At 31.1% G+C, this 20,854-nt stretch overlaps 4 protein-coding genes across 4 annotated transcripts; 3 read left to right on the forward strand and 1 right to left on the reverse strand.

The window, feature by feature from the left end:
• The first annotated feature begins 445 nt into the window (after positions 1–445).
• Positions 446–2,450, forward strand: LOC113874527 (GDSL esterase/lipase At1g71250-like). Its single transcript, XM_027512749.1, has 3 exons — positions 446–713; positions 1,270–1,902; positions 2,218–2,450. Exons 1-3 carry the CDS (start codon positions 446–448, stop codon positions 2,448–2,450), a joined length of 1,134 nt encoding a protein of 377 aa, XP_027368550.1.
• On the forward strand, positions 1,764–4,267 carry LOC113847511 (geranylgeranyl diphosphate reductase, chloroplastic-like). The gene has a single exon (XM_027476665.1). The coding sequence runs from the start codon at positions 2,839–2,841 to the stop codon at positions 4,195–4,197; it is 1,359 nt and encodes a 452-aa protein (XP_027332466.1). The 5' UTR covers positions 1,764–2,838; the 3' UTR covers positions 4,198–4,267.
• Positions 4,268–4,942: 675 nt separating this feature from the next.
• LOC113847783 (alcohol dehydrogenase-like 7) lies at positions 4,943–7,819 on the reverse strand. Its single transcript, XM_027477059.1, has 10 exons — positions 7,732–7,819; positions 7,461–7,597; positions 7,233–7,279; positions 6,316–6,641; positions 6,108–6,190; positions 5,946–6,021; positions 5,759–5,823; positions 5,578–5,673; positions 5,339–5,503; positions 4,943–5,172 (listed from the first exon to the last, which is right to left on the reverse strand). Exons 1-10 carry the CDS (start codon positions 7,781–7,783, stop codon positions 5,056–5,058), a joined length of 1,164 nt encoding a protein of 387 aa, XP_027332860.1. The 5' UTR covers positions 7,784–7,819; the 3' UTR covers positions 4,943–5,055.
• Positions 7,820–10,192: 2,373 nt separating this feature from the next.
• LOC113846787 lies at positions 10,193–12,787 on the forward strand. Its single transcript, XM_027475426.1, has 3 exons — positions 10,193–10,549; positions 11,385–11,712; positions 12,263–12,787. The coding sequence occupies exons 1-3, from the start codon at positions 10,402–10,404 to the stop codon at positions 12,468–12,470; spliced, it is 684 nt and encodes a 227-aa protein (XP_027331227.1). The 5' UTR covers positions 10,193–10,401; the 3' UTR covers positions 12,471–12,787.
• The last annotated feature ends 8,067 nt before the right edge of the window (positions 12,788–20,854 follow it).

Genomic DNA, 20,854 nt, shown 5'->3' on the forward strand with positions numbered 1-20,854 from the left:
CTGCTTCTTCCAAAGCATAATGACTCATTTTTATCCGTTCTTTTACCTTTCGTAAATAAAAAGAACGGATAAAAACATCAATTTTGCTGATGAAGGTTGTTGAGAAGTGAGAAAAATGTGAGTGGTGTTTCAAAAATAAAAGAACAAGAACACAATTTGTCCAATGACTGCACATGTTATGAATGGAATTGTTTTCCTTCTCCTATGATCAAGTGGGAAAGATTTTAAGAAAAGCTAATCAATCTTTAATTTCCAACTATTTTATAATGCGATTAATGCTGCAAAGTACCTTCATACTTCTAGACTGAGATAATCCTGCAAATCTTTAGCTTCTTTATCCTTCCATCTTATGTTTTACATGTAACACCAACGTTATAATATAGCAGCAAATCAGTTCTTACACCAAGGGTCAAAGGAAATTGATTGTTCAAAGTAGGAAAACAATATGAGAAAAAGAGGGTTTGGTGTTGTTCATTTTCTTCTTGCTGTTCTGATAATGAGCATTCTCAGCATAGTGCATGGACAATACACAGATACACCACCAACTGCCACTGATAATGAGAAGAATGGCTCACATGTATCGGCATTGTATGTTTTAGGTGATTCCTCGGTTGATTGTGGAGACAACACTTTGTTCTACCCTCTGCTTCACGGTCGTCTCTCTTTGTATCCATGTAATGGCTCTGATGCTACCCTTCTTCCTCAACTTCTTGGTACTTCTCTTTCTTTTATCTCTTCTTATTTCTCTTTCTTGGTCATTTAGACTGCTTCCATGATTCTTGGAAATTGGGCAAAACCAGATGAAATCCCACATGCAGGATAATGCAGAAGTTATAATTTGGAACCATTGTATTTGTGATAGGAAAAAAGAAACTGATATACTTAGTACCAAGAATTTAGGCAAAAGATTATTATTATTCAAGAAATATTGAAGTTCTACTCTAGACCTACTGTAGGTACAGAAAGACTCTTTCTTGCAAAACTAGAATATTGAAATGATAATTTCCAACTATTTCAATGCAGTTCAAGAGGCACTGACTATAAGCTTCTTAATAGTTTTCTCCCTCTCCCTCTACATATGGTCTATTACATTTTATATGTTCCTTGAAATTAAATCATTTAAGTAATTATCATCAGGCCCATTTTACCTAATACCCTTAGTATAGACCCTTTTTATTATGGATCTATTTAAATTATTGCTATCAGAAACCTTCTTTAGTGATCATAATAACATATTTAACATGAGTAGTATTGGAATCATTGTTGTAGCTAAGAAGATTGGATTGACATCAATCCGGCCATTTTATGGTCAAAATGGATCTCTGGAAGAGGTTCTTGGTGGTCTCAACTTTGGTTCAACACAGGCTACAATCATGAACCAGGGAAGCTACAGCCACCAATCTCTCACCCAACAACTACGCCAAGTTTCTGAGACTATGCAGCTGTTGCAACTGCAGCTGAGCGAGGACACTGCTCTCCAATTTACAAAATCTTCCATATTTTTCCTTTCCTTTGGCAAAGAGGATTACATTGATCTACTCCTACATAACTCTTCAAGCCAAATGTTCCAGCACAATCCCCAAAATTTTGCTACCATTTTGGTCAACCAAATGGCAAATGCTGCCAGGTATCTTTATGATGCAAATGCGAGGAAGATCATATGTTTGGGAATCCTTCCTTTGGGATGCACACCTCGCATAGCCTTGGAGTCGAATCACACATCAGGTGGAGATTATAACGGTAACAGTTGCGTGGAACATGTCAATGAGTTGGTCTTTGAATACAACAAATTGCTGGATGAACAAATAGCCAAACTTAATGCCGAATTTCCTGATGCTCAGATGGTGTTCTGTGATGTATACAGTGGAATGATGGAGATTATCAATAAACCATGGCTTTATGGTAAATTTTTTTTCTCTATATAACTTCACCTATAGGTTATATAGAATGGCAGAATAAGCAAACACAGTGAGTTTGAAAACACGTCGAAAAAACTGCAAATGTGAATTCAATGCATAAGCTGAAGTAAACGTGAATCCGTAACCATGTAAACATGAAACCAAATACACTCATAATACGAGTCCAAAATCAATTATTGGGAAAGTCAGGCTAATAGAACTGAGAGTTTCCTATGCTGAATGTTGGGTATGTTCAAGCATTTGAAATTAACAAGCAGCCATGTGAATAAATTAATCAAGTGTTTCTTTCATTGTACAGGTTTTGAAGACGCAAAGAGGGCATGTTGCGGACTTGGTCTGAATGGTGCAATGATAGGGTGTGTTTCCATGGACATGGCCTGTGATCAAGCTTCAACCCATATTTGGTGGGATTTATACAACCCTTCACAAGCAGTCAACTCCATCCTTGCTGATGCAGCCTGGTCTGGCCAACCAATCCCTAATCTTTGCCGTCCTATCACCATCCATGAATTAGTGAACATGGAAATCTAGCAATTTTACCTTTGCAGTTACAAAACTACACAAAAACTCACTCATAAAGAAAAGTTTCAGAACAATTTGGAGTTGAACATTTTTATAAAGCCATAGGCTAACCCCACTGCCAGGTTTTGATTTGAAAACCATTTCTTTATTATAATCCAACAGCACAAAACGGGTTTTGGTGCTGACAACATTTGTCTTTGTCCGCTGAATTCGATTTAAAGTATGCATTAACAATACTAAACAAACAAGAACTTGAAAAAGATACCAACTGTTCAACTTTAGTAAAGAAAATGTAAAAAATTATTACACCCACGCTCAAATTGGAGAAAAACCCTAAATCACAGACACTAACCTAAAATCCTAAGACACCAAAACACTTCATTCTTCACCATTCTCAATGGCTGCAAAAATTGGAACTTGTTTCTATTTACCTTCATTTTCCACTCCAACCCCAAAACCCAAATCCAACTTTCACTCCCTCACCATCACAGCCTCCAAATCCACTCGCCCATCCTTCACCGGCCGCAAGCTTCGGGCGGCAGTAATCGGAGGCGGCCCCGCCGGATCCTCCGCGGCGGAGGCCCTAGCCTCCGGCGGCGTGGAGACCTTCCTATTTGAGCGTAACCCGCCGTCGGTCGCGAAGCCATGCGGCGGTGCCATTCCCCTCTGCATGCTCGAAGAGTTTAACATCCCTCACCACCTCATCGACCGCCACGTCACGCACATGCGCATCTTCTCCCCTTCCAACATCGCCGTCGACTTCGGCAAAACCCTACACCCTCACGAATTCATCGCCATGCTCCGCCGTGAGGTCCTCGATTCCTTCCTCCGCTCCCGCGCCCAGTCCGCGGGCGCCACCGCCGTCTCCGGCCTCGTCACTAGCCTCGACCTTCCCGCCACAACAAACGCACCCTATACCGTCCACTACACGACCAACGGCTCCTCCAGGCGCTCCCTCGCCGTAGACGTCGTGATCGGCGCGGACGGCGCCAACAGCCGCGTCGCGAAATCGATCGGCGCCGGCGACTACACCTGCGCCATCGCGTTCCAGGAGCGTATCAAATTACCGGACGAGAAAATGGCGTATTACGAAAATCTCGCGGAGATGTACGTAGGTGAAGACGTATCCCCAGATTTCTACGCGTGGGTTTTCCCCAAGTGTGACCACGTGGCAGTTGGGACGGGTACGGTGCGGTGCAAGCAGGATATTAAGTTGTACCAGCGCGCTATCAGAGAAAGAGTGAGGCCGAAGATCAACGGTGGAAAAGTGATTAAAATTGAGGCCCACCCGATTCCGGAGCACCCGCGTCGGGTTCGGGTCAGAGGACGCGTGGCACTCGTAGGGGACGCTGCAGGGTACGTTACCAAGTGTTCGGGTGAGGGTATTTATTTTGCAGCGAAATCGGGTCGTATGTGCGGAAACGCTGTCGTAAAGGCTTCGGAGGGTGGTGCGATGATGATCGACGAGTGTGATCTTAGGAGGGAGTACCTTAAACCGTGGGATGCGGAGTATGTTAGCACTTTTAGATTTTTGGATCTTTTGCAGAGGGTTTTCTACGGTAGTAACGCGTCCAGGGAGGCTTTGGTGGAGCTCTGTGGGGATGAGTACGTCCAACGCATGACTTTTCAGAGCTATTTGTATAAGAAGTTGGCGCGTGGGCGAGCGTGTGATGATGCTAAGCTTTTCCTTAATACCATTGGGAGCTTTATCAGGTCCAAGGTTGTGGCAACCCATATGCACACTTTGGTGCTTTAGATACATACCATTATGCAATTCTTAATCAGCATTTCTGTTTTACAATGATCAATGAACTATCATGAGTCCTTACTTTTTCTGCTCCATTTCATTGAATTAGGAATTGCAACAATTTCATATATAAGAATGGACTCATTTGTCCATCCAGATCACACATCCAAGACACTTTCCTTTAATCATTAAATCAAAAGCTTTGTTGATGTCCTTCAACTCCACCTCATGTGTCACAAACTCATCCAAACTCAGTTCCTGTAAATATACTGACACTTTAAACTGAATTATCGATAAATATTAAAATATTATGATAAGTTGTGAGACTTATGTAAGAGGGTAATAGAGTTGTTATTAAATTTGAGTAAAAAGTGACATGTGGGTTATTAAATTAGGATATATGAGAGAGAACATTGAGCATTTTCCTGAACCAGCAACACCATAAACAAAAATTGGGCTAGTAACTCAGATGATAGGTAGGAGAGCAAACATTTCTCTGGTATTAATTCACGTAATTTTTTATTTTAATAAATTTCAACAAAGTGTTATAAAAATATATATACAATTTTTCAATAAATTTTGATTAATAATTAAAAATGTATTAAAAAGAGTGTGTTTCTGGTCTTTCTCTTATATAAAATGGTAATTACCAAGTAACTATGGTAATGCACACTAAGATACTTTGAAGCATTGAATAACACCAACTTCTTTAACAATTCCTTTACCGGTGAATCAACTGCTTTAGCAACTTTATTTAATACATCGAATATGTTTCATCAAATATAAAATAACAAGAGTATCCAATATCTTACATATTGATGTCATATTTCAAGGGCTCAAATCATCAATTACTTATACAGAATGGACTCATTGGTCCATCCAAATCACACATCGGAGACATTGTCCTTCAATTAATAAATCAAAAGCTTTATTAATATCCTTGAACTCCACCTCGTGTGTGACAAACTCATCCAAATTCAGTTCCTGTAAATAATTAGAGATGAAATTTACTAAAAAGAAGCATCATGAACACTTGGTATTATGTCAGTATTAATTTTACATAATTATCACTAGTTTTACAGTACATATTAATAGAGGGCACAAAGAGCATAGACTAAAATATATAAATAAAAGAAAGTGCACACAGTACCTTGTCCATGTAGCGTTTAAGGAGAATGGGTACATGAGACTTTGGTTTGAGTCCTCCAAATAAAGCTCCCATGAGGCTCTTCCCATCACAAAGGACCTCACTAGAGCTAAAGCTCATCTTGGATCCTGGCTTGTCCACCCCTAAAACTATTGTTTTCCCCCAACCCTGTATGCAAATTAAAGCATTAGTTTCAACAATTAATGCTTACAAGAAGCATTGAGAGAGAAAGAGAGAGAGACCTTTCTACAAGAAGCATATGCTTCATGCACCAATGATGCCATACCAACACATTCAAAGCAATAATCTGCTCCCCCACCAGTCATCTCTATGATGACCTGATCCAAATCACATATGAAAAGGAAATTTCAGGACTTTAGGCAATTAAAATAAATAAAGATTGGAGCCTAGAAGAGGGTCAACCTGGCTCACAGATTTGTTTTCAGATTGGACAGCATGAACAAAGTCTGTCACTCCAAACTTCTTTCCTGAGTAGAGCAGTGAACAAACACAATGTCAATTACATAATAAAAACATTAAAACAAAATTATTTAACATTATTATTTGACAAAATGCTTACAGTGATATTATTAAACAAACAAACCATTACCAATTTCATATTTTTCTGTGTTGACATCCACACCTATAATCCTGGTTGCTCCACAAAGTCTAGCTCCCTCAGCAACCTAGGAAACCAATCAATTGCAATGATTAATGAGCATTTCAGTATTATAAACTACAAAGTATTTAATGAAGAATGAGGAGTCCTTACTGCTAATCCAATACTTCCCAGCCCAAAAATAGCAACTGTAGACCCTGGCTCCACGCCAGCTGTTCTCCAAGCAGCACCTACCCCTAAAAATGTAAAAACAACCTTGTATTTATTTATGACCTACTTTCTGACCATAATTTATATTTTATAACTGATATAAATCTTCTACTTTATTTTATTAAATGTTTGCATCTTTTAGACAAATTACCAGTTGATACACCACAGCTGAGGAGGCATGCCCTGTTGGGTGGTGTTGCCGGATCAATCTTTGTTAGATTGACAATGTCAACCACAGTGTACTCGCTAAAACTAGAAACACATAGGAAATGATATATGATGTCTCCTTTTGAATCAGTGAATCTAGAGGTGCCATATCTGGGCATCCATGGAGACACCTCAAAAGGAAACTTTGAACAGAGGTTGCTCTTGCTTGATTTGCAATCTATACACTCCCCACAATCAGCTAAGAAAGTTGGAACAACCACATCTCCTTTTGTAACTTCAGTTACATCCTCTCCTACACTTTCCACAACCCTGGATCACATAAAAATTGATTGGAACACATCCTCAAGTGCCATAGTGGTAATTTAAATGTATGAACGTATAGGGAAAATACAAGGGGATTCAAGGTGGAAAATCATTGGCAACCAACCCAAGAAAGATGAGGAAAATTAATTAATGGTAAATTTTAGTGATAAATCAATATTCAAATTAGTGTCTCTGAAGGCTTGCGGATACCCTTTCCTATTAACTAAACAATGCTCAAAATTGAAAAACTAGAATCTGTCTCATAGCTATTCAATCCTTTCTCTATAAATTGGATTTAGGAAATTAACTACTCTTGAGAGTTAGACTACAAAGGTGGCTCTTAAAAATCTTAGCACCTGTAGAAACACAGTGTAGAAACCACTTTTGTCAGAAGTAAGGATCACAACAAATTTTGAGCAAACATTTATATATTGAAGCACAAAAGTTTATGCTACCTAAGAAAGAGCACAAATCTTGTGTTGATACAGGAAGACCATAAAAATAAGTAATCGTGGAATTCCTTTTTCATTATGAATGAGACATTTTCTCAATAAACAGAACTACGAAAATAAGAATATAAAAAAGTTATATACTCACCCAATAGCCTCGTGACCCAGAATTCTGGGACAAATGGCAGGAGGTACCTTAAAAGAACAGGTGAAAGTAAATTAGAAAAAATCATTAATCACTAAAAACCTCCAAAACAATTTAAATCAATAGAATCAAAAGAAAAAGTGTGAAAATGAAAAAACGGTACATGAAAGACATTGACTAAGAAAAATGTTTTAAATCATTTAAATAGAAAGAAAAAAAATACATAGAAACCTTCATTTTCCAAAAAGTAACATCACTCTGACAAAGAGATGTGCATATAATCCGAATCCGAACTTCACGAGGCATTGGTGGCGCCACAATAATCTCCTCAATAACAAGTGGCTCACCTGGTTTGCGACAAACCGCAGCTACAATTCGCAAATAGTATTCACAGTCATATATGAACACATGAAACATAGTAAAAGAAAGACATTTAAAAAAGATAATAAAAAAGAGCATAGAACTTATGTATGTTTGTTTTAGTGAATCATGCATAGCACACCTTTACATCTTATGGGCTGCCCTTCACTTTTTGTTGCTAGTTTATCTTCCATGGCGATCCAAAGCACAAGAAGAGCCAATGCACAGTGTTAGTGTCAGCGTTGAAAAGCGTTGGGAGCTGGCCTACGAAATATAAGTCAAAACTTTGGGCCAAACACAAAGTGTTGTGATGTAATGTCGTGTATTGCATAGAATTTGCAAGTTTTAAAAGTTAAGACAAAATTAATATAGAAAGGTCAGATGGAGACTAATGAACCAAGGACAGTGACCTTTTTTTGCTTCCGTGTGAAGCTATTAAACTTTTTTTTTTTTTCAGAAAAAGATTTGGGTATAGAATTTTATTTTAATAATATATGTTAACTTTTATTGCATAATTTAACAAAATAAAACTCTAATTCTAATTAAAAAATAATATCACGAGTACTTACACTTAATTTTTTTCTTTTTTTGACAAAGCTTCCAAACTAGTTTGGTGTTATGATATTTGCGGGTCACTCTCAGGTACCCTTTTTCTTTCTTTCTTTTTTTCGGAATCATTGTGATGAGTTGTTAAATATTTTTATTTGTTTATGGATTAGGATAATATAATTTTTAAATTCATTTTATATAATTACCAAAGAAAAAGATGGGGTGTTTTAACGTACGTTTGGATATGCGTTGGCTCAAGTCAAACGTCAATTTTCTTTTCTCAACTGGTTTTTCTGCTACCTTCTAACTTGTTTAATAATTTTTGTCTGCAAAGACGATGATGTTTTCTTGTCCTCAAAAGCAAATTTGACACCTACCCACCTGTAAATTGCTTTTGCGGTTAGATGGAACCATGTTTAACACGGTATACTTTTGGTAGATAAAACCTAGTTTAACCATGTTTTAGAGTGCTGTGCATTACATGAACTTTGTTTTGATCAATATTGGTTTTGATCTAAATTATTCAGAAGATATTAATCCTATTAGTGCAACTTTTTGGAGAAAGAATCTAAACAAAAAATTATTTTATTTCAAACTCAGTTTAATAAAAATTAATTTATGAAATTAAAACCATTTATAGATATTCATCTAATGTCTAATCACACACTAAATAACGAAGTGATCATCCTTAAATTTGACAGTGTTAACTACTAGAAAGTAGCCTAATTATTGAGCTTTGTCATTTTTGAACATGACAACACAGAATCACGTGTCCAGAAGTGCTATACATCTTAGCCTTGATTAATGAGTATATGGTTCTGTACATGTCAACACAGAATGCCCTGTCAAGAAATGCTATTCATGTGAACCCTGATTATATGCTCTAGATGAATGAATAAACAAAATCATTTTACAAATATTTCAAGGTTCCTTCATATTTATTTATTTATCTGGTGAACAAGGTTCCTTCTTAGAACAACATCCCAACATCACATGAATAAAATGATATGAGAAACTACTTTCATATTGTAACTTATCACTATAGACAAAATTTTCAACAAGTATTTGTAAGGAAAAAAAAGTTTGCTTGGAAGGTTGAAAGCAACGTCTCATCTTAATAATGTTCACAAAGCAAATACTATAAAATGAGAGTAATGTCAGAAAATGGGCATAAAAAGGATAATGTTTTGGAGGAATCATGTAGAAATTTGATACCAGATGAAGATTTTCACATCCAAGCTTCATCAAGTGTATATGCTTAGAAGGTATTCACATTCAGCTTAGTGCTTTGCTACTTTTCCTATTCATTCCGTAAGTGTATGTACTTTACAGAACAGAAAACTAAATAAAACCAAAATGCTTGTTAATATCTTTCTTTATTATTGAATTGAAGTATTTAAAAATAATATTTTTAAAAAATATTTATTACATTAGAAATACAAAGATATAATAAATACTTTTTAATTTTTACTATGCATGTGTTTGGTTGCACATTTATTTATCTCATAGGTGTTTTTTCATATTTTTTTTACGCTTCAAAGAGTAGTCCCTGGATGTTCAGCGTGTTTTTACTTGACTTTAATACAATCACTTGTAAAACAAAAATACTGGCACTTGAAGCTTAATAGGTTGAATTGAATTATATTATAGCTTAAATATAAAAATAGTCTATATTTGAACTTTTAAAGTTTTGGTTACTTTATTTTTTCAAGTTTTTATATTTTTATGATTTTTTATTTTAATTTATCTTGCTAAATAATTTACATGCCAATTTTTTATTATTCGATGTTGAGGCTAAAACTAAATATTCACAATAATATAAAAAAAATTATAGAAAAAAATTCAAAGAAACGAAAAAACACCCTTTTTAAATAATTTCTTTTAAAAATTATCGAACTAGTGTATTCTTTTAAAAAATAAATATCAAATTAGGATAAATCGTAACCATGGAAATGAACTTGTTCTTTTCTTTTTTTTTTTAATTCTATTTTAATGGCTATATCACCGATTTTAATTACTTAATAGTTCATATTAATAATACAGAAAAGTTAAACTCTTACAAATTACGAGAAAAGTGTATTAATAACAATTTTAAATAATAATTTTTTCATTTTTTAGCGATGCGTACCGATGAGCATATTTTGATTCACTGGTTGCTCCTAGAGTTTACTAAGATTTGGGGTGTTGTGTAGAATATTTGATTGTGGATTTGAGTAATAGAATAGATCTGAAGAATAAAATAATCCCTTTTTGGGTGCGTGTAATGGCTGGTTTCACCGCCGAAGATCTCTCCACAATCGGAGGAATTGCCACCGTTTCGCTTCTTCATTCCTTCATTCCCACACATTGGCTTCCTTTCTCCATTGTGGGTCGTGCTCAGAAATGGACTCTCTCCACAACCCTTCTTGTCAGTACGTTCCCCAATTTCATTCTCAGATCCCCTTTTTCCTAATTCTAAGTTCGGCTTTCTGGGTCCTCCTAAATTTCATAAAAATTAAAACTTTGCTGTGCTTTTTGGTGTGTTTCATGTTTGAATCTTCATATGGGTTTAGGAACTCTGGTTTTCTTCGGCATTGTTCTGTTGTAGCAGATGATTGTTTGAGTGTGACAAATCAGACAATTTTGATTGAATTAGATAATTGTTCTGTGTGAGTAAAGTGAATGAGACAAGAAAAATTACCTTATACATGGCTTTATTTCTGTTTAAACTTGAAATCTAGTGATTAGATTATGAGTTTACACATCCTTTTTCTGCCCCATTAGGTCACAGATTTAGTCTGAGGCATCGGTGGCAAAATGTTGAATTCGTTGTGCAAAGTCTTGAGTAGTTAAATATAAAGCTGAATTAGGCCACCACTCATTCCAATAATATAACAATGATCATTGAAGTCAATATTTTTTATTGGTGGGATCTAGTAAATTTTTGTTGTGATATGTTCTTTTATATTTGAGGGAAACCATATATGCTTCATTGAACATTAGGCTTAGCATTTTACTTTAAGTTTGATGTTTTGCACAAAAGCTGCATTTGAAAATGCATCAGATATTTGGACTTCTGAGCTATTAGCTTAGTGGTATCGTTGCTTCTTTCACTATCAACTCAGCCACAGCAATTAAGGATGTCAAACAGCTTTTCCAGGACTTGTTATTGTTTTTTATGTTAATTTGTTTCAAATACAAAGACAGAAGACTGTTCCAGGATTGTCTTCTAGTGAATTTTAACCTTGTTCATTGTATTTCATGCAGCTGCACTTGGAGCAATTTTGCACGTAATATCCACTTCACTGCTTGGTATAACAGCAATTACCATGGCAAACACCATTGCTGGTGAAGAAACAGTGCATAAGCTCGCTTCACTTTTGCTTGTACTTCTTGGTGGTAGTTATGTAGTGTTGTTTCTGGTGGGAAAGGGCGGCCATAGTCATTCGCATAACCAACCCATGGAGAGAATGGCTGTAGCTGGACTAATTCTTGTTCCTGCATTGTCTCCCTGTGCTACAACACTTCCAGTATTTCTTGCTGTTGGAAATTCATCTTCCATGATGGTGCTTGCCATCATAGTGCTGCTATTCAGGTATTAATCAATTCCATTAAATGTAAAGAATTTTTGCCTTCTGCTTTTATGAGCTTATTTTTCTAATGTTCATAATTTTCTTTTCTTTTCTTTTCTTTTCCTTTGTGTGATTATTTAATATGATATTTTATTTATTGGAAAATGGTGATATTAAAAATTCCGATGTTGACCATAGCATTGAATAAAGCAAAGGCTCCTAAGAACGGTTTCACTTGCTGATCATGAAAATGTGTTTTGACATTAAGACCACAAACTATTGCTTTGGTACTACAAACTATTTGGAATTTGAGATGCCATCACAATCCAGCCAAATCCCTTGACTACTTTTTTATATTCGGGTTACTTAATAGAATAGTAAGAATCCTGATTTTTGTCTTCCATTTGAATTTAAATGTTGTTGTGTGTTAAAGATGCATAATCTTGAAGGCACAGAATTTCTTACTCTGGGTTGATGCTAGTTTGGTTTAGATGCCAATTAAGTTTGCAAAAGTGTTATGTCTGTTTGGATATTCACTACTGTTACCAAGCTTTACATGTACTGCATTTACAGCACAATATCTGTGATGACTTCGCTAGTAGCATTGTCATTTTATGGGGCTAGTCAGCTGAAGTTTCACTGGGTGGAGAAGTATGACAAACTTCTTGTTGGTTCAGTGCTGTGTTTAGTAGGAATCTTGACCCTAATTTTTCATGATCATGATCATGGAGAACTAGGTTCTATTGGAGAGCATGCACATAGGAAGATCATTACCTTGTGAGATATACACACGTCTTTTAATTACACGCTTTTGAGCGTTGTCACAGTATTGTCTCTATTTTGTATTAAAAGAAAAAAAAATGTTGCTACTTAGATAATTGCTTATTCCTGTCTAGTTAAAGTGGGTGTGCAATGAATTTAGAATGAGAAGTTAATGATATTCAAATTACTTCTTTTGGGGGGCTGCAAAATTACTTTGATTAGAATATAGTGAGTCTCCAATATACTGTCACAAAATTATGTACCTGTGGGTACCCCTTATATCTTATAACTGTATAATCTTGATTTGGCAAATTCAGCGTTTCCTCCAACATATGAAAAGCCTGTTTCTAAAGGGCAAAGAACGAATTTTTATTGCAGCTAAAATTTACTGTTGTCATGACATTGGGATTTTATACGAAATGCATTTCGTTTATTCATCTTGTTTCGTAACGTGTCACATTTGCACAATGATAAAACAGTCTTTAAATGATGAGAACAGAGCTGGTTTGGGAATACAAGATTACAATAATAATTTAATCAGAGTGAAACACAAACCTTGGTAGAATTAATGAAATGAAATACTCTACTCATCTAAATCTTTTTGCAGGTTCTTACAGGTTTAGTTTATATTGGACTTGATTTGATCAAATTAAAAGTTCTATATCTAATTCAAATTAAAAATTTAAAAATTTAAACTTCATGTTTTATCAGCTGGATTCAGACTGGTCAGATTAAATAGACTTATTTTGTCAGCTTTAACTCTTAGGTTAGAAAATGGTTGAGTTACTACAGTTTCGAATTCCATAGATAAAAATAAGTAGAACAATGACCTCTGATTTGGCAGCAATCCATTTTCTGCTTCAAGACGGCGTAGGTGTGGCTCCCGTACTTTGACTCGTATTCTTCAGCATTCTATGGTCCCCCACCATTTTCTGCCAGTTGTCGAATTTAATTCATACCTACAAAATGACAAAAACAAGATAAGAGTTGAGAACATAGTGATAAAAATGACGTTGGGTATTAAAGTTTGTGGTAAATAAGGTTGTCTGAGCCAATTGAATGAATTCATTTAGACCATACGTTAAATTGAATTCAGATGAAGATCTCAAACACTATCGTCCTGGCAAATAAAGAATGAAAATTGTCGAGCACTTGCAAGAAATTATTTCACTGTAATTTGTAGTTTATGTGATAAATTTTGAAAAATGTAATTGAAAATTAGGGGTTTGAACTTGCAGATACACTCGACTCATCATGAATTAGCTTAACATAACTTGAGAGTTGAGTGCCTTAAATAAAAATTATAATTATTAATCTTCTCTTAAAATAAATTGTCTTTTTTTTTTAATTGTTACTTAAAGAAGCATTTGAGCTTGTAACTCAATATACTATTCACTTTTATCATTACCATTTTAATAATTTCTAATTTATCACAACAGTATCACCAATTTATTGTGAAATACTTGAAAAAAATTATTTTGTTTACTATTTTGAGACATCATAATAAATGTAATTCAAAAAATGCTAAATATTCATTTTAATTATTATTCTATTTTTACGATTCTTGAATTGTTTTTTAATAGTATATTATTTAGTTAACTTATTACACTGTTCACACTATTTATTTTAATTATTCAAAATATTTAATTTATAAGCGAAACTTTATGAGTTTAAATTAATTTATAATAATCTAAAAATATATATTTCTCAATAGTTTTTTTTAAAATCATATATATCATATAAATGTATTATTTAGGTCAGGTGACTAACTTTTAAAATATTAAAATACACATTAGCAAAAAAAAAAAAAATTATTAAAATACACACCATGCCAAACCAAAGATTGATCAGTGGGTCGAAGACACCTACCTTCTAGCAATCAATTTACTCAGCCATTTTCTTACATGACAAATATCTGTTACTTTTATTCAAAATTTTAAATATAAATCTTTAAAAGTAAAAAATTAATTTATAACAAGAAGAGGCAATATTATAATTATTTATGAAAAAAATAAAAAACGTTTGCTCAAATTAATTTTATACTCAATTTTATTCCATATAAGTATTTGTAACGTTTTCCTTAACGGAAAGAAGAGAATGCATAAAAGGAAAGAAAAAAAAACACTGTCCATTAATGGAAGATACATAAATTAGAATCTGAAATAATGCAATCATTAATTATGAATAGAAGATCAAATGAGGCACCCTCATTTATCAGGAGGTGTAAAATTTATAAGACTGAAATATATTTTTAATGTTTTGTTTTACAAGCATTAATTAGTATCCTCTATTTTAAATATTATTACATATATTTTTTTTTTCAAAGTTAGTATTATTTAAAAAAAATCTTATTTTATAATTTTTACATCTTCATTGTGAAAGAATTTAACATCATAATATTAATATCATTTTAAGACTCAAAATAAACCGAGTAACCGGATATATATTATACTAGTTGATATAATTTACGAGTAGAGATATACACGCTACTCGTACACATCAACTGGTATATTAAGTATCCGGTTACTCTTAGATTACTTTCCTTTTAGCTTTGAAATAATTTTTTTAATATAAAAGATACGAGAATATAGATTTTTTCATATAGAGTGAAATAGTTTCTTTCTGAGTTTTCTTTAAGCTTTTCATTCATGATGAATTATTTTTTGGGTTCCAACAAAGATATGGTTCAAAAGAATGTAAGCAATCGTACAAGTGATTGTTACAATCAAATGCTCAATAACTATCAATCACTTGGGAGTAACTCAAGAGTACCTCAGCAGAGACTTCAAGATTATTCTCGTCCTATCAATTTCTTTCAAGGTAACAACTTCAATTAATCTTAATATTTTCTTGAAGACCACATGTCATGTGAACAACCATGTTGTGTCTAAAAGTTTACTAATTATTTTATTTGATTTACTTTTTTTTAATAAATGTTACATGTAGGAAAGTACCAAGAGAAAAATTTTGCAGATGGCAAGACTCAATCAATGGTGCCTCATGCCTCCTCTAGCAACAACAATGCACCCATATTAGGAGGAGGAAGATATGGTGGAATGTTGCCTTTAGCTATTCCAAGTGATCCTCAAGGGCAATTGGGTTCCCATAATGTGGTTCCTTTTTCACCACATGTAGACTCAGTTAAAAAATTCCCATTCAATTGTGTGGGTTTACAAGGCCATCACACAAATGGTTTTCCAAATCCTTCAACAAGAGCTACCATTCATGACCAAAAGTGCTTTCCAAGTCTTGCAAATGGAGCAAATTGTCTTTGCACAAGCCATCAAAGGAATAACCCTTCAGGGCTTAGCAATGTGATTAATCCTAATCCAAGGATTAGCATGAATAGTTTTCATAATGTGAGGGATAATGCTAATCCAGGGCTCTTGCCTCCAGTTCAAATTCAAAACTTGGACATGCTTTCTTACAAGGACTTGAATCTTGAGAGAGCAATGAAACGACCCTTATGGGAATTTCAAGAAAATGACTTAGCAAGTGCTTCAAAAAGGCCAAGAATGGGTCTTACCCCACCAAATTATTACGAGGGAATGCAATCAAAGATGAAAGAGTTTCTTCTTTCCAAAGATGGAAAGCACCCATTTTCTACCTTGAAGATTAAAAATGATGCACAAGAGAACATTGATAAGGACAATTTGGATCTTTCCCTACACCTTTGAATGATGATGCATCTCCTTTTAGTTTATTGAATGTCTTTTATATATGATCTTATGCTATAAATTTTTATATACTTATATGCTTGTAACTCTCACTAGAGAGGAATCTCCTTATATTTGCATTTTTATTTTTTTCCACCTTATAATCAATGGATCCTAAGCTCTTTTCAGTTTCAAAAACTCTTATAATGAATGATATTAATGCAAATGCATTGTTGATGCCAAGGGAAATCAACTTTCGTCAAAGCCGTGTTTGAATCATTTTGGACAATATGGAAATTTTGAAAAATGAATGTAAAATCTTAAACATTAAGAATTAAGTGACTATTTAATTTCAAAAATATTATTTTACTGTTACTTTTAATCATAAATTATTACTTTATTTCTATTCTATTTTTAAAAATTTATACAGAAATAGTACAAATATTTTTTAATTATTTTATGTACAAAATTTTAAAAAGAGGAATAAGTTAGAAATAAGATGGAAATTTTATAATTAAAAGTAAAATAAAAAATATTTTCTATAAGCAAACCACCACTAAATTTTCAATAAAACTTTGATGTTTTCGACAATTTTAATTATCTTGTCCAACTTAAAACAATTACATTTTTTAAAAAACTCATTTGATGATTTCCGTATTTTCAATAATTTTGAGGACTCGCCAATTTAAATGTTTTAACTATTTTAAAATAATTTTTATAAAATTAAAAATTTCCCTTTTTTCTCATTTTTACATTTATTTTTTTGAGATTTCAATTAAGTGAAATGTCAGTGGAAATCAACTGAGTGAGAGGGTGATACAGTGAACAAACATATATTATGTAAAATTGTTAATATTTAATGAAATTTTTAATCTTTATGTAAAACCTTATAGTGACAATTATTTTTTAAAAGTTTGGAGTATAATTTATTCTATTACAAAAATATAGATTTAATGTTTGGTATAATTTTCTAAAATAGGAAAAAGTTACTGTATATTGTGTCAATAATTTTTTATACTATTAGCCAATGCTGTATTAAGATATAATTTAATGATTTTTTTAATAAAATATCATTTAATGCATTAAATTTAATAACACATAAGTTGTCAAACTTATTAATTGATGTATCAATATATCATTAAATTTATAAAATGTTTTTTGTGTAATAATAATTTATCAAAATTAAATTGCTCAAACAAAAACAAAATAGACTCGTTAAACATTTGCTAGATTTAGCAACACGGACAATCAAAATCACATTTTAAAGCAAAAATAAATTAATTTAAGTACTTTTTAAATTTTCCTCAAGAAACTGCCAATTATTACAAATATTGAAATATTGATTAAATTATTTTTATATTCTAAATTTAAGTTTCTAATTTTAAAAATGAGAACGTTTTTTATTATATATATTTTTATTTTGACGTGTAATTTTATCATTACTTGGTATTTATTTTTATATTTTAAAATTTTTTCAAATTGTTAATTATTTTTAAACATTCCTTTCACATTGAAATTTCTTTTTCAGATTAACTTCTATGTTAATATTTTAAATTAAAAAATATCGACCTTAATTACTTTTAAATTTTAATTTTAAAAATTCCCTTTTATATCAAAATTTATTTATCTATACAACAAAATTAAGTATTTTCATACTTTATCTTTTTAAATTTAAGCTAGTTATATATATTTACCTTTTTTTTAAAATACAATATACTTGCTAATTATGTTTTAAAATCACAATAAAAATAGTAAAAGAAAAAAGGTTATGTTTGACCCTAGATTTTAAGAAACAAGATAATAGGTTTGAATTTTTACTGCAAAAAACACTCATGTTTTACATCGTTAAGCAGTTAAAATATATCATGATATAATTTTTAAATTAAATATTCATACTTAGATGATAAATTAAAATTAAATAAAAATGTAATCAAATAATTTTAGTTAGTTTTTTTCAATAAAACAACTCAATAATTTTAATTAAAAAACATTTCATCTTTCAACTAAATTATTCAACTAATTTTCATAAAAATATTATTTTTTTAAAAAATATTTCAAAACCACTCTACACTCCTTTCAATTTTGTGTCTCTATATGGTAAGCAACTAAGCAAAATTAATAATTTGATTTCAAGGATTTTCTATATTAGATTATTTTTAATATGTATATGGAAGGTTCATTATCAGGTTGATGCTATAATTTAATTTCAATTAATAGTTGACTTATCATAAAAGGAAATAATTATTATATAGATTAGTCTTAAAATTTTTCCTTGATGCCAATCCCATACATGGGAATTCATTATATATGATTTTCCTTATGACACCGTAATATGACAATGAGATTTAAAACTTGGAAACAAGTGAGGACTTTATTAATCACTGTAACACCCAAATTAAAGTTTTTTAAAAGTTAATTTATTTTAATATTTCAATAATAATAAAATTTAAATATCTGGATATAAATAAATTTTAAAAATAATGTACTTTAATTATTGTTTACATATAAAATAGTATAAATTTTGTATGTTATATAAGAATTTCATTTCAACAGCCTCTTAGTCAACATAACAATACATGTATATACTGTAGCAATTTTTTATAGGAAAAAATTTAATAATAAACAATACATAAAGTTGTATATTTTCAAAATATAATATATTTAAATTATCATAAATAAAAAGTAAAAAAAGTAGAAAGTGTCCCAAACTTCAATATTCAGGTGCATAGTATTGAAATTGAAAGCTTAAATAAATCCCCCTCTTATTATGAATTTAATTTTTTTTTTCTTCTAACTTAAATATAAAGACATTTCTTTTGGAATGCATAATTTCTCTATTACTTGGTAATTATTAAATATTTTAAAATTTCCTAAAATTCTTAATTATGTTTTTAATTACCTTTTATGTTGATTTTCAAAAATCATATTTCTTAAATTAAATTTTTAAATTTTATTTATTAAATATCCATTTATTATTTCAAATTTGAATTATTATCACATTTAAATTGATTATTTTAATTTTATAAAAAATTAATTTTACCCTCTTTAGTTTATGTTACTTATATTTCATTTTTTATTTAAATTAATTGTTTATGTTTTTAATATTATTATTAATATAAAAGTATCCATGCATTGTATAATAAAAAAACTTGCCATTTATTATTCTACTCTATTCAGTATTTTTCCATGTATTAAAAAAATTTCATATTAGATGATAAATTATATGTTCGTGTTTTTTTAATTATATTACTGTTTTCTTATTAGTAAAGTAAATCATTAATTTCTATTTTTCATTAAATATATGTATTAATTTATTATTATTATTCGATTTAAATAGGTGAAATTAAATTAAATTATATCACCGATTACTTGCTGACCACACACGAAGGAATCTTTCAGTGTCACTCACACGTGTACTAGTTTGAAGGCACACGTGGCAGTACAGAAAAGGAGAGATTGTGTATGTTTTTGTTGCATAAAGTTTTACCCACCAAAAATGACATATTGATATTCCATACTTTTAAATATATATTATAAAATTATCTTAATTTTAATTTTATATTTTTTTATTTTCTGATTGAGTTATTTGAATTTTTATTTTTTAAAGTTAATTCAATTTGGATTGATCATTGAAAAAATAAAAAGCAAAACTAATATAACCTCATTTAATCCATTTAGACCCAAATTTCCTCGTAAGGTATCTTGTATTCACAACACCTATGGACTTGAATAGTTTTACCCATAAAGTAAAAAAAATAAAAAAGATAAATTGTATGAATTTTTTTTCGTGAAATAACTTAAAATGAAAAGATGAAAAATATCATTGTCTTTTATAATTATGATTAGTTATGAGACATTGATAAAAAAAATTATTTAGTACCAAATAACATACTCTAAATAAATAATTTCCATTTAAAGTAAGAATTGTTAGGTTGATGCTTGAATTGAGCTAGAATTAGATTATTGAAAATGATAGTGTTACTATGTTAACTATTTAAAAATTATCACTGAATTAAAATTTATAAAGAGAAAATGAATTATTAATTTTATATTATGACCATTGTTATCTGTAAAGAATGTGATGACATTGTAATATAGAAAAAGTAAAGCATAGATGAAAGGGATGACTAAGAAAAAGGTGATGAAGCCAAAAAGCTAATCACATGTCCACAGCAAAGACGGTGCTCTCCCCAATTATCACTCTTTCTCCATTGTCCAACTTTTCTTTTCTTTTTTTCAACTTTTTTATAATTATGAATTATTATGTGATATTAAATTGTGTGTGTATATATATATATATAAAATTTGATAAATTTATGTTTTTAACAACTTTTATAAATGTTACATTTTGTTAATTTAATCATGCAATATTATTTAATAATTATGTTTATTGAATTTAGATAATCTATATTTAAGAGGTTATGTAACTTAATAATAAATGTTTATATTTTAAAATAATATGTTGTGTATTCAAATAAAATGGTATAGTCTCGAATGAATTAATTTTAAATTATAGAAATACAAATGTATCAATTAAATTGATGAATTGAGTATTTATTTGTAAGAAATTATTAAAAGTATAAGTCTAGGTTATAGGGTTACTAAAATTATAAATTTATTAAATTTGACACCTTCAATTGAACACACACGTAATATTAAGAATTTGACTGAAAAAATATATTATTAAAAAATAATTATGTTATTTAAATTAATTTTTGTGTTCATATTTAAAAAATTTATGTTGTGT

Source organism: Abrus precatorius, unplaced genomic scaffold (genome assembly GCF_003935025.1).
Source record: "Abrus precatorius isolate BTA unplaced genomic scaffold, Abrus_2018 Scaffold8, whole genome shotgun sequence".
In the NCBI taxonomy this organism is placed as follows: Eukaryota; Viridiplantae; Streptophyta; class Magnoliopsida; order Fabales; family Fabaceae; genus Abrus; species Abrus precatorius.